The following is a 12,341-nucleotide window of genomic DNA, read 5'->3' as shown; positions in this document are numbered from 1 at the left end:
ACGTGGAACAACCTAATCCCCTTGGAGGTCTCTCAGCGCTTAGGGCAGTGCTGGGCGCACAGTAAGCGTTTAACGAACGCTTAGTCCAGTTCTCTGCACACAGTAAGCGCTCAGTATATGAGACTGAATGAATGAATGACTATGTCTGTGGGCCTCAGTTCCCTCACCTGTAAAATGGGGATGAAGCCCGTGTGCCCCATGTGGAACAACCCGATCCCCTTGGATGTCCCCCAGCGCTTAGAGCAGTGCTGGGCGCACAGTAAGCGTTTAACGAATGCTTAGTCCAGTGCTCCGCACACAGTGAATGCTCAGTAAATGAGACTGAATGAATGAATGAATGACTATGCCTGTGGGCCTCAGTTCCCTCATCTGAAAAATGGGGACGAAGCCCGTGAGCCCCACGTGGGACAACCCGATCCCCTTGGATGTCCCCCAGCGCTTAGGGCAGTGCTGGACGCACAGTAAGCGTTTAACAAACGCTTAGTCCAGTTCTCTGCACACAGTAAGTGCTCAGTATATGAGACTGAATGAATGAATGACTATGTCTGAGGCCCTCAGTTCCCTCATCTGTAAAATGGGGGTGAAACCCGTGAGCCCCACGTGGGACAACCCGATCCCCTTGGATCTCCCCAGCGCTCAGAGCAGTGCTGGGCGCCAAATCAATGCTACTCTTACTATTTATCTGTGCCTCAGTTCCCTCATCTGTAAAATGGGGGTGAAGCCCGTGAGCCCCACGTGGAACAACCTAATCCCCTTGGAGGTCCCTCAGCGCTTAGGGCAGTGCTTGGCGCACAGTAAGCGTTTAACGACCGCTCAGTCCAGTGCTCCGCACACAGTGAGTGCTCAGCAAATGAGACTGAATGAATGAATGAATGACTATGTCTGAGGGCCTCAGTTCCCCCACCTGTAAAATGGGGATGAAGCCCGTGAGCCCCACGTGGGACAACCCGATCCCCTTGGAGGTCCCGCAGCGCTTAGGGCAGTGCTGGGCGCACAGTAAGCGTTCAACGAACGCTTAGTCCAGTGCTCCGCACACAGTGAGTGCTCAGTAAATGAGACTGAATAAATGAATGAATGAACGACTATGCCTGTGGGCCTCAGTTCCCTCACCTGTAAAATGGGGATGAAGCCCGTGAGCCCCAGGTGGGACAACCCGATCCCCTTGGATTTCGCCAGCGCTCAGAGCAGCGCTGGGCACCTAGTAGGCGCTTAACCAAGGCTATTCTTACTATTTCTCTGTGCCTCAGTGACCTCACCTGTAAAATGGGGATGAAGCCCGTGAGCCCCAGGTGGGACAACCCGATCCCCTTGGATCTCCCCCAGCGCTTAGGGCAGTGCTGGGCGCACAGTAAGCGCTCAATAAATGAGACTGAATGAATGAATGACTATGTCCGAGGGCCTCAGTTCCCTCACCTGTAAAATGGGGATGAAGCCCGTGAGCCCCACGTGGAACAACCCGATCCCCTTGGAGGTCCCCCAGCGCTTAGGGCAGTGCTGGGCGCACAGTAAGCGTTTAACGAACGCTTAGTCCAGTGCCCTGCACACAGTAAGTGCTCAGTATATGAGACTGAATGAATGAATGAATGTCTGAGGACCTCAGTTCCCTCATCTGTAAAATGGGGATGAAGCCCGTGAGCTCCACGTGGGACAACCCGATCCCCCTGGATCTCCCCAGCGCTCAGAGCAGTGCTGGGCGCCTAACCAATGCTACTCTTACTATTTCTCTGTGGGCCTCAGTGACCTCACCTGTAAAATGGGGACGAAGCCCGTGAGCCCCACGTGGGACAACCCGATCCCCTTGGAGGTCCCGCAGCGCTTAGGGCAGTGCTGGGCGCACAGTGAGCGCTCAATAAATGAGACTGAATGAATGAACGACTATGCCCGTGGGCCTCAGTGACCTCACCTGTAAAATGGGGATGAAGCCCGTGAGCCCCACGTGGGACACCCCGATCCCCTTGGAGGTCCCGCAGCGCTTAGGGCAGTGCTGGGCGCACAGTGAGCGCTCAGTCAATGGGACTGGATGAATGAATGAATGGATGGATGGATGGATGGATGAATGAATGGCCGGCTGAGCCTTCCCCGCGCTGCGGGTGCCGGCCCCCGCCGGGAGGGGGCGCGCGCGCGCGCGGCCGGGCGGCCGGACGGACTCACCCCCAGATGACGTAATTGGTCTTGACGTTCTTGGGCCAGGAGAACTCCCCGAAGATCACCTCGTCCCCCTTCACCACGATCTCCTTCTTCTGGATGTTGTACTGCCGCAGGACGCTCAGCACGTCCGCCATCTTCCCCGGAACGACCGGCGGCGACTCCTCCTCCTCCTCCTCCTCCTCCTCCCCGTGCTGTGCTGTGAGGAGCGCTGAGGCGCGGCGCAGCCCGGCGGCCCCCTGAGGAAGGACCCCCCCCCCCCCCCGGCCGGGGCTGCCCGCCCGCGCGCCTGACGCGAGCCCCACAACAACAACGACGACGGCGACGCCGCTGCGCCCGGCACCACTCCCGCCGCCGCCCGCGCACGCGCACACCCCCGGACGGAGCCCCGCCCCTCGCCGCGTTGGCCCCGCCCCCCCGGTCCGGGATCGGTCCCTGATTGGCTGCCTGCCCCGGCTCCCCCCCCCAGGGAGCCCCGCCACGCCCCTCTCCGCGTTGGCCCCGCCCCCGGGTCCGGGACCGGTCCCCGATTGGCTGCCTGTCCCGGCGGCCCCTCTCTAAGTTAGCCCCGCCCCCCAGGTCCGGGATCGGTCTCCGATTGGCTGCCTGCCCCGGCTCCCTCCCGAGGGAGCCCCGCCCCTTTCCGCGTTGGCCCCGCCCCCGGGTCCGGGACCGGTCCCCGATTGGCTGCCTGTCCCGGCGGCCCCGCCCAGGGAGCCCCGCCCCTCGCCGCGTTAGCCCCGCCCCCCCGGTCCGGCATCGGTCTCTGATTGGCTGCCTGCTCCGGCTCCCCCGAGGGAGCCCCGCCCCTCGCCGCGTTGGCCCCGCCCCCGGGTCCGGTACTGGTCCCCGATTGGCTGCCTGCCCCGGCGGCCCCTCCCAGGGAGCCCCGCCCCTCTCCGCGTTAGCCCCGCCCCCCGGTCCGGGATCGGCCCCTGATTGGCTGTCTGCCCCGCGGCCCACAGGGAACCCCGCCCCCTGGCTGAGCCCCCCAGCATAGGGCCCCTCCCCCTGGGTTAGGCCCCGGCGGGCCTGAGGGAGCCCCTTCCCTCTCCGCGTTAGCCCCGCCCCCCGGTCCGCGATCTGTCCCTGATTGGCTGCCTGTACCGGCGGCCCCTCCCAGGGAGCCCCGCCCCCTCTCCGCGTTAGCCCCGCCCCCCGGTCTGGGATCGGTCCCTGATTGGCTGCCTGCCCCGGCGGCCCCCAGGGAGCCCCGCCCCCTGGCCCGGGATCGGTCCCTGATTGGCTGTCTGCCCAGGCACCCTCTCCCCCTAGGGAGCCCCGCCCCCTGGCTGGGCCCGCTGAATAAGGCCCGCCCCCTGGGTAATAATAATAATAATAATAATGATAATGGCATTTATTAAGCCCTTACTATGTGCAAAGCACTGTTCTAAGCGCTGGGGGGCTACAAGGTGATCAGGTTGTCCCACGGGGGGCTCACAGTCTTCATCCCCATTTTACAGGTGAGGGAACTGAGGCAAAGAGAAGTGACGCGACTTGGCCAAGGTCACAGAGCTGACAATTGGCAGAGCGGGATTCGAACCCATGACCTCTGCCTCCAAAGCCCGAGCTTTTTTCACTGAGCCACGCTCCTTCTCTGTTAGGGTTAGGCCCCGGCGGCCCCTCCCTAGGAACCCCGCCCCGCCCCTCTCCGCGTTGGCCACGCCCCCCTGGTCCGGGATCGGTCGCTGATTGGCTGCATCCCCGGCGGCCCCTCCCAGGGAGCCCCGCCCCTCGCCGCGTTAGCCCCGCCCCCCGATCCGGGACCGGTCCCTAATTGGTTGCTTGCCCCGGCGGCCCCTCCCAGGGAGCCCCGCCCCTTTCCGCGTTGGCCCCGCCCCCAGGTTCGGGATCGGTCCCTGATTGGCTGCCTGCCCCTCCCCGCCCCTCTCCGCGTTAGCCCCGCCCACCGGTCCGGGACTGGCCCCTGATTGGCTGTCTGCCCTGGCACGCCCCCTCACGGAGCCCCGCCCCCTTGAATAGGCCCCGCCCCTAGGAGGATGATAATAAAAATAATAATAGTAATAATAATGGCATTTATTAAGCTCTTACTATGTGCAAAGCATTGTTCTAAGCACTGTGGAGGTTACAAGGTGATCAGGTTGTCCCTCGTGGGGCTCACAGATTTAATCCCCATTTTCCAGATGAGGGAACTGAGGCCCAGAGAAGTGAAGTGACTTGCCCAGAGTCACACAGCTGACAGTTGGCGGAGTCGGGATTCGAACCCATGACCTCTGACTCCAAAGCCCGGGCTCTTTCCTACTGAGCCACACTGCTTCTCAACTTCTCAACCTCTCAACGACTTGCCTTCTAACCCCAGATCCTGGATTCCTTTGGTGTCCTTACGAAATCCTGCCTAGAATGGGAGTCCAGACTCTTTGAATTCTTATTATTGTTATTATTATTATTATTTACTATTTGCAACCCTCTCCGCTTCATATAGGAGTAATACTATGTGGGACTGCCTCCCCCTTTTAATAATAATAATAATAATAATGGCATTTGTTAAGCGCTTACTATGTGCAAAGCACTGTTCTAAGCGCTGGGGGGATACAAGGTGATCAGGTTGTCAATCAATCAATCAATCGTATTTATTGAGCGCTTACTGTGTGCAGAGCACTGTACTAAGCGCTTGGGAAGTCCAAGTTGGCAACATCTAGAGACGGTCCCTACCCAACAGCGGGCTCACAGTCTAGAAGGGGGAGACAGAGAAGAAAACCAAACATATTAACAAAATAAAATAAATAGAATAGATATGTACAAGTAAAATAAATAGAGGAATAAGTATGTACAATACGTCCCACGTGGGGCTTTAGACTGTGAGCCCACTGTTGGGTAGGGACTGTCTTTATATGTTGCCAACTTGTACTTACCAAGCGCTTAGTACAGTGCTCTGCACACAGTGAGCGCTCAATAAATACGATTGATTGATTGATTGATTGTTGAGCCCACCTTCTAGACTGTGAGCCCACTGTTGGTGTTTGCCGGTGTTTGTTGATGGTGTTTGCTGTCAAGAGGGAAGTAGTGTGGCCTAGTGGATAGAGGCACGGCCCTGGGAGTCCGAGGATCTGGGTTCTAATTCATTCATTCATTCATTCATTCAATGGCATTTACTGAGCGCTTACTGTGTGCGGAGCACTGTACTAAGCGCTTGGAAAGTACAATTCAGCAACAAAGTGAGACAACAGCATCAAAACAGACAGAATTATAGATCTGTACACATTTGTTAAGCGCTTACTATATACCGAGCACTGTTCCAGAGGAAGGGTGAGTCCCTCAGGATCGGAGGTAAGTGGATGTTCCTGTCTTTCTTCCGTCACCTCTGTCAACTGGAGGAAAAAATATCATCTCCTTGCTTAGAGCAAGGACCGTTGTCTTTTTATCTCGAATACAGTGCTCAGTCACATTTACTGAGCCCTTACTGTATGTGGAGCACCATACTAAGCACTTGGGAGAGTACAATATAACAATTTTCATTCATTCATTGGCATTTATTCTTCTAGACCGTGAGCCCACTGTTGGGACCGTCTCTATATGTCGCCAACTCGGCCTTCCCGAGCGCTTAGTAATAATAATAATAATAATGATGGTATTTGTTAAGCGCTTACTATGTGCAGAGCACTGTTCTTACCTCCTTCCCTTCCCCACAGCACCTGTATATATGTATATATGTTTGTACAGATTTATGACCCTATTTATTTATTTATTTTACTCGTACATATCTATTCTATTTATTTTATTTTGTTAGTATGTTTGATAGTAGCTATCTATTTATTTATTTATTTTTAATAGTATTAGTTTATTTGCTTATTTATTTATTGTTAATGGTATTTATTTATTTGTATACTATCATACTATGTATGATAGTAGCTATCTATCTATTTATTTATTTTTAATAGTATTAGTTTATTTATTTGCTTATTTATTTATTGTTAATGGTATTTGTTTATTTGTTTGTTTATTTATTTATTTATTTTACTAGTACATAGCTATTCTATTTCTTTTATTTTGTTAATGCGTTTGGTTTTGTTGTCTGTCTCCCCCTTCTAGACTGTGAGCCCGCTGTTGGGTAGGGACCGTCTCTCTAGGTTGCCAACTTGGACTTCCCAAGCGCTTAGTACAGTGCTCTGCACGCAGTAAGCGCTCATTAAATACGATTGATGATGATGTTCTAAGAGCTGGGGAGATTACAAGGCGATCAGGTGGTCCCATGGGGGACTCACAGTCTTAATCCCCATTTTACAGATGAGGGAACTGAGGCCCAGAGAAGCGAGGTGACTTGCCCAAAGTCACGCAGCCGACAGTTGGCGGAGCCGAGATTTGAACCCATGACCTGTGACTCCAAAGCCCGGGCTCCTTAGTACAGAGCACTGTACTAAGCGCTTTGGGAAGTCCAAATTGGCAGCATCTAGAGACGGTCCCTACCCAACAGCGGGCTCACAGTCTAGAAGGGGGAGACAGGGAACAAAACCAAACATATTAACAAAATAAAATAAATAGAATAGATATGTACAAGTAAAATCAATCAATAAATAGAATAATAAATCTGTACAAACATATATACAGGTGCTGTGCAGAAGGGAAGGAGGTAAGGCGGGGGAGAAGAAGAGGGGAAAAGGAAGTTTACTGTACTCTCCCAAGAGCTCAGTTCAGTACACTCCGCACGGTAAGCGTTCAGTAAATATCCCTGATTGAATATTGGACAGGATTCATGAGGACAGCAGAGGAGACTGAAATATCTGAACAACATCCGGCACAGAGTAAGCGCTTAATCAATCAATCAATCAATCAATCAATCGTATTTATTGAGCGCCTACTGTGTGCAGAGCACTGTAGTAAGCGCTTGGGAAGTCCAAGTTGGCAACATCTAGAGACGGCCCCTACCCAACAGTGGGCTCACAGGCTAGAAGGGGGAAGCAGAGAACAAAACCAGAGCACTGTACTAAGCGCTTGGGAAGTCCAATAAATAAATAAACAAACAAATAAATAAATAAATATTATTAAAAATAAATAAATAAATAAACAGATAAATAAATAAGTACTATTGAAAATAAATAAATGAGTAAATAAACAAACTAATAAATAAAGAGATGCCATTGAAAATAAATAAATAAACAAATAAATAAGTACTATTAAAAATAAATAAATAACTACTAGTGAAAACGAATAAATAAATAAATAAATAATTTTATAGGTGTTTTATATATTTATTTATTTTTATAAATATTTATTTACTCATTTATTTATTTATAAATATTTATTTTTATAAATGAATAAATGAGTAAACAAACGAATAAAAACCATTAAAAATAAATAAACAAACAAACAAATGAATAAATAAGTACTATTAAAAATAAATAAATAAATACCATTAACAATAAATAAATAAGCAAATAAATAAATAAATGCTATTATGAATAAATAAATAGATAGATACCTACCATCAAAAATAACTAAATAAACAAACAAATGAATAAATAAATACTAATAAAAATAAATAATTACATAAATAAACAAATAAATGAATACTATTAAAAATAAATAAATCAATAAACAAAAAATAAATAAATACCATTAAAAATAAATAAATAAATAGATAGATACCATTAAAAATAAATGAATAAACAAACAAACGAATAAAGAAATAATATTCAAAATAAATACATAAATAAACAAATAAATAAATACTATTAAAAATAAATAGGTAAACAAACAAATAAATAAATACTATTCAAAATAAAGAAATAAACAAATAAATAAATGCCATTAAAATGAATAAATAAATACTATTAAAAATAAATGAACAAACAAATAAATAAATACCATTAAAAATAAATAAATAAATAAACAAATACTATTAAAAATAATTAAAAATTTAAGCACTTAGTATAGTGCTCTGCACACAGTAAGCACTCAATAAATACGATTGATTGATAGATTGATTAAAAAAACAAACAGTACTTTGAGAGATGAGCAAACCGGAAGGAAAAATCAGGAGAAAATGGCAAGCAAACCACCCCATTCCATGTTTACTGTCAACAGTTGGAGCGGAATTCGGGTTGCGATGTTTTCATCCTCACCCTGGATTTTCAGTTAGGGAAATTAGACAGCTGCTGCGGGAGAAATTCCCATCTGCACGTGTTTATCTCTTTTTCACTTGATTACAAGTGACTATTTTTCTTCGGGTCCGTGGGAAATTCCGAGTTTCTTCTGGGAACTCGAGAACATTGTGTTTTAAACCAAACCCTCTCTGGGAGAAATGATACAGAGCCCTCAGTGATCTTCTAGACTGTGAGCCCGCTGTTGGGTAGGGACCGTCTCTATATGTTGCCAACTTGGACTTCCCAAGCGCTTAGTACAGTGCTCTGCACATGGTAAGCGCTCAATAAATAGGATTGATTGATTGATTGATTGATTGAGCCCGCCTTCTAGACTGTGAGCCCGCTGTGGGGTAGGGGCCGTCTCTATATGCTGCCAACTTGGACTTCCCAAGCGCTTAGTACAGTGCTCTGCATACAGTAAGTGCTCAATAAATACGATTGATTGATTGTACTTCCACAGCGCTTAGTCCAGTGCTCTGCACACAGTAAGCGCTCAATAAATACAATTGATTGATTGATTGATTGATTGAGCCCGCCTTCTAGACTGTGAGCCCACTGTTGGGTAGGGACTGTCTCTGTATGTTGCCAACTTGGACTTCCCAAGCGCTTAGTACAGTGTTGTGCACACAGCAAGCGCTCAATAAATACTATTGATTGATTGATTGATTGATTGTACTTCCCAAGCGCTTAGTACAGTGCTCTGCACACAGTAAGCGCTCAATAAATACGATTGATCGATTGATTGATTGATTGAGCCCGCCTTCTAGACTGTGAGCCCGCTGTGGGGTAGGGGCCGTCTCTATATGCTGCCAACTTGGACTTCCCAAGCGCTTAGTACAGTGCTCTGCATACAGTAAGTGCTCAATAAATATGATTGATTGATTGATTGTACTTCCACAGCGCTTAGTCCAGTGCTCTGCACACAGTAAGCGCTCAATAAATACGATTGATTGATTGATTGATTGAGCCCGCCTTCTCGACTGTGAGCCCGCTGTTGGGTAGGGACCGTCTCTATATGTTGCCAACTTGGACTTCCCAAGCGCTTAGTACAGTGCTCTGCACATGGTAAGCGCTCAATAAATACGATTGATGGATTGATTGATTGATTGTACTTCCCAAGCGCTTAGTACAGTGTTCTGCACACAGTAAGCGCTCAATAAATACAATTGATTGATTGATTGATTGATTGATTGATTGAGCCCGCCTTCTAGACTGTGAGCCCGCTGTGGGGTAGGGACCGTCTCTATATGCTGCCAACTTGGACTTCCCAAGCGCTTAGTACAGTGCTCTGCACACAGTAAGAGCTCAATAAATACGATTGAATGAATAAATTTACTCTTTTGCCATCCCCCTCCACCCTCAACGCAGTTTTTTAATGGTATTCGTTAAGCGCTTACTATGTGCCAGGCACTGGGGTAGATACAAGGTCACCAGGTTGCATCAGAGCTACAAGCTCCCTGTCCCACACAGGGCTCACAGTCTTATTCCCATTTTACAGATGAGGGAACCGAGGCCCAGGGAAGTAGAGTGACTTGCCCATGGTCACCCAGCAGACAAGCGGCGGAGCTGGGATTAGAACCCGGATCCTCCTGATTCCCAGGCCCGTGTTCGAGCCACTAGGCCTCGCCGCTTTTAACCATTGGTGTGGGATCTTGGGGCCAGAAGAAGCAGCGTGGCTCAGTAGTAGGAAAGAGCCCGGGGCTTTGGAGTCGGAGGTCATGGGTTCAAATCCCGGCTCCGCCAATTGTCAGCTTTGGGCGAGTCACTTAACTTCTCTGGGCCTCAGTTCTCTCATCAGGAAAATGGGGATGAAGACTGTGAGCCCCACGAGGGACAACCTGATCACCTTGTAACCTCCCCAGCGCTTAAGAACAGTGCTTTGCACACAGTAAGCGCTTAATAAATGCCATTATTATTATTATTATTATTATTATTATCTCACCCCCTCCTTATCCTCCCTCCATTCTGCATCGCTTATGCGCTATTACTCTATTTATTTATTATTCTATTTATTATTACTCTATTTATTATTACTCTATTTCTCTATATTTATTTGTTTTACTTATTACTCTATTTATTTTACTTGTACATATCTATTCTATGTATTTTATTTTGTTAGCATGTTTGGTTTTGTTCTCTGTCTCCCTCTTTGAGACTGTGAGCCCACTGTTGGGTAGGGACTGTCTCTATATGTTGCCAGCTTGTACTTTATTTATTTGACTTATTACTCTATTTATTTATTTTACTTTTACATACCTATTCTATTTATTTTATTTTGTTAGTATGTTTGGTTCTGTTCTCTGTCTCCCCCTTCTAGACTGTGAGCCCACTGTTGGATAGGGACCGTCTCTATATGTTGCCAATTTGTACTTCCCAAGCGCTAAATACAGTGCTCCGCACACAGTAAGCGCTCAATAAATGCAGTTGATTGATTAAAGGGGTAAAATCAAAGTGGAAAGGCAACACAGAAGGGAGTGGGAGATGAGGAAAAGTGGGGCTTAGTCAGGGAAGGCCTCTTGGAGGAGATGGGCCTTCAATAAGGCTCTGAAATGGGGAGAATCATTGTCTGGGGGGAATTTGTCATTGTCTTCTAGACTGTGAGCCCACTGTTGGGAAGTATATATATGTATATACACTGTATATATGTTTGTACATATTTATTACTCCATTTATTTATTTATTTATTTTACTTGTACATATCTATTTATTTTATTTTGTTAACATGTTTGGTTTTGTTCTCCGTCTCCCCCTTCTAGCCTGTGAGCCCGCTGTTGGGTAGGGACCGTCTCTAGATGTTGCCAACTTGGACTTCCCAAGCGCTTAGTCCAGTGCTCTGCACACAGTAAGCGCTCAATAAATACGATTGATTGATTAATTGATTGAGAGGAGGTGGGAGGAGGCCGACGCTTCTTTCTGAAGGGCTTTCTGCTCGGGGAACAGTGAGAACTCTCCCTTTGTCTCCATTCACAACTGGATAATTACTTCCTAGGGAGGCTGCTGACCCAAGAGCACTTTAAAATAATAAAATAATAAAATAATGATAAAATCTCCCCCTCCTCTTCCTCTCCATTCCCCTCGCCTTACCTCCTTCCCTTCCCCACAGCACCTGTATATATGCATATATGTTTGTACGGATTTATTACTCTATTTACTTTACTTGTACATATCTATTCTATTTATTTTATTTTGTTAATATGTTTGGTTTTGTTGTCTGTCTCCCCCTTCTAGACTGCGAGCCCACTGTTGGGTAGGGACCGTCTCCGTATGTTGCCAACTTGGGCTTCCCAAGCGCTTAGTACAGTGTTCTGCACACAGTAAGCGCTCAATAAATACGATTGATTGATTGATTGATTGATGATTTGTGAAGGACTTTCTGCTTGGGGAACAGTGAGAACTCTCCTTTTGTCTCCATTCACAACTGGATAATTTACTTCCTAGGGAGGGTACTGACCCAAGAGCCTTTAAAATAATAAAATAATAAAATAATGAAATAATAAAATAATAATAAAATCTCCCCCTCCTCCCCCTCTCCATCCCCCCCGCCTTACCTCCTTCCCTTCCCCACAGCACCTGTATATATGTATGTATAATGATGGCATTTATTAAGCGCTTACTATGTGCAAAGCACTGTTCTAAGCGCTGGGGAGGTTACAAGGTGATCAGGTTGTCCCATGAGGGGCTCACAGTTTTAATCCCCATTTTGCAGATGAGGGAACCGAGGCCCAGAGAAGTGAAGTGACTCGCCCAAAGTCACACAGCTGACAAGTGGCAGAGACAGGTTATTACTCTATTTATTCATTTATTTTACTTGTACATATCTATTCTATTTATTTTATTTTGTTTAATATGTTTGGTTTTGTTGTCTGTCTCCCCCTTCTAGCCTGTGAGCCCGCTGTTGGGTAGGGACCGGCTCTAGATGCTGCCAATTTGGGCTTCCCAAAGCGCTTAGTACAGTGCTCTGCACACAGTAAGCGCTCAATAAATACAATTGAATGAGACGGGGACTCTTTTACTCCAACCTCATTAGCTTTTATCTACACTGGCGCTTAGTACAGTGCCTGGCACCTAGTAAGCGGTTAACAGACGGCACAGATA

At 47.5% G+C, this 12,341-nt stretch overlaps 1 protein-coding gene across 1 annotated transcript in view; it reads right to left on the bottom strand.

The window, feature by feature from the left end:
- CDC73 (cell division cycle 73) overlaps positions 1-2,293 on the bottom strand; it is a 127,493-nt gene extending 125,200 nt beyond the window's left edge. Inside the window, exon 1 of the mRNA XM_038758425.1 lies at positions 2,152-2,293. Coding sequence (XP_038614353.1) covers positions 2,152-2,282 — 131 coding nt within the window. The 5' untranslated portion in view covers positions 2,283-2,293. The remainder of the gene's footprint in view (positions 1-2,151) is intronic.
- Between the last annotated feature and the right edge of the window lie 10,048 nt (positions 2,294-12,341).

This window comes from Tachyglossus aculeatus, chromosome 16, assembly GCF_015852505.1.
Source record: "Tachyglossus aculeatus isolate mTacAcu1 chromosome 16, mTacAcu1.pri, whole genome shotgun sequence".
Taxonomy (NCBI): Eukaryota; Metazoa; Chordata; class Mammalia; order Monotremata; family Tachyglossidae; genus Tachyglossus; species Tachyglossus aculeatus.
The sequence above is the reverse complement of the archived record's forward strand: the minus strand, read 5'-3'. Positions and strand labels throughout refer to the sequence as shown.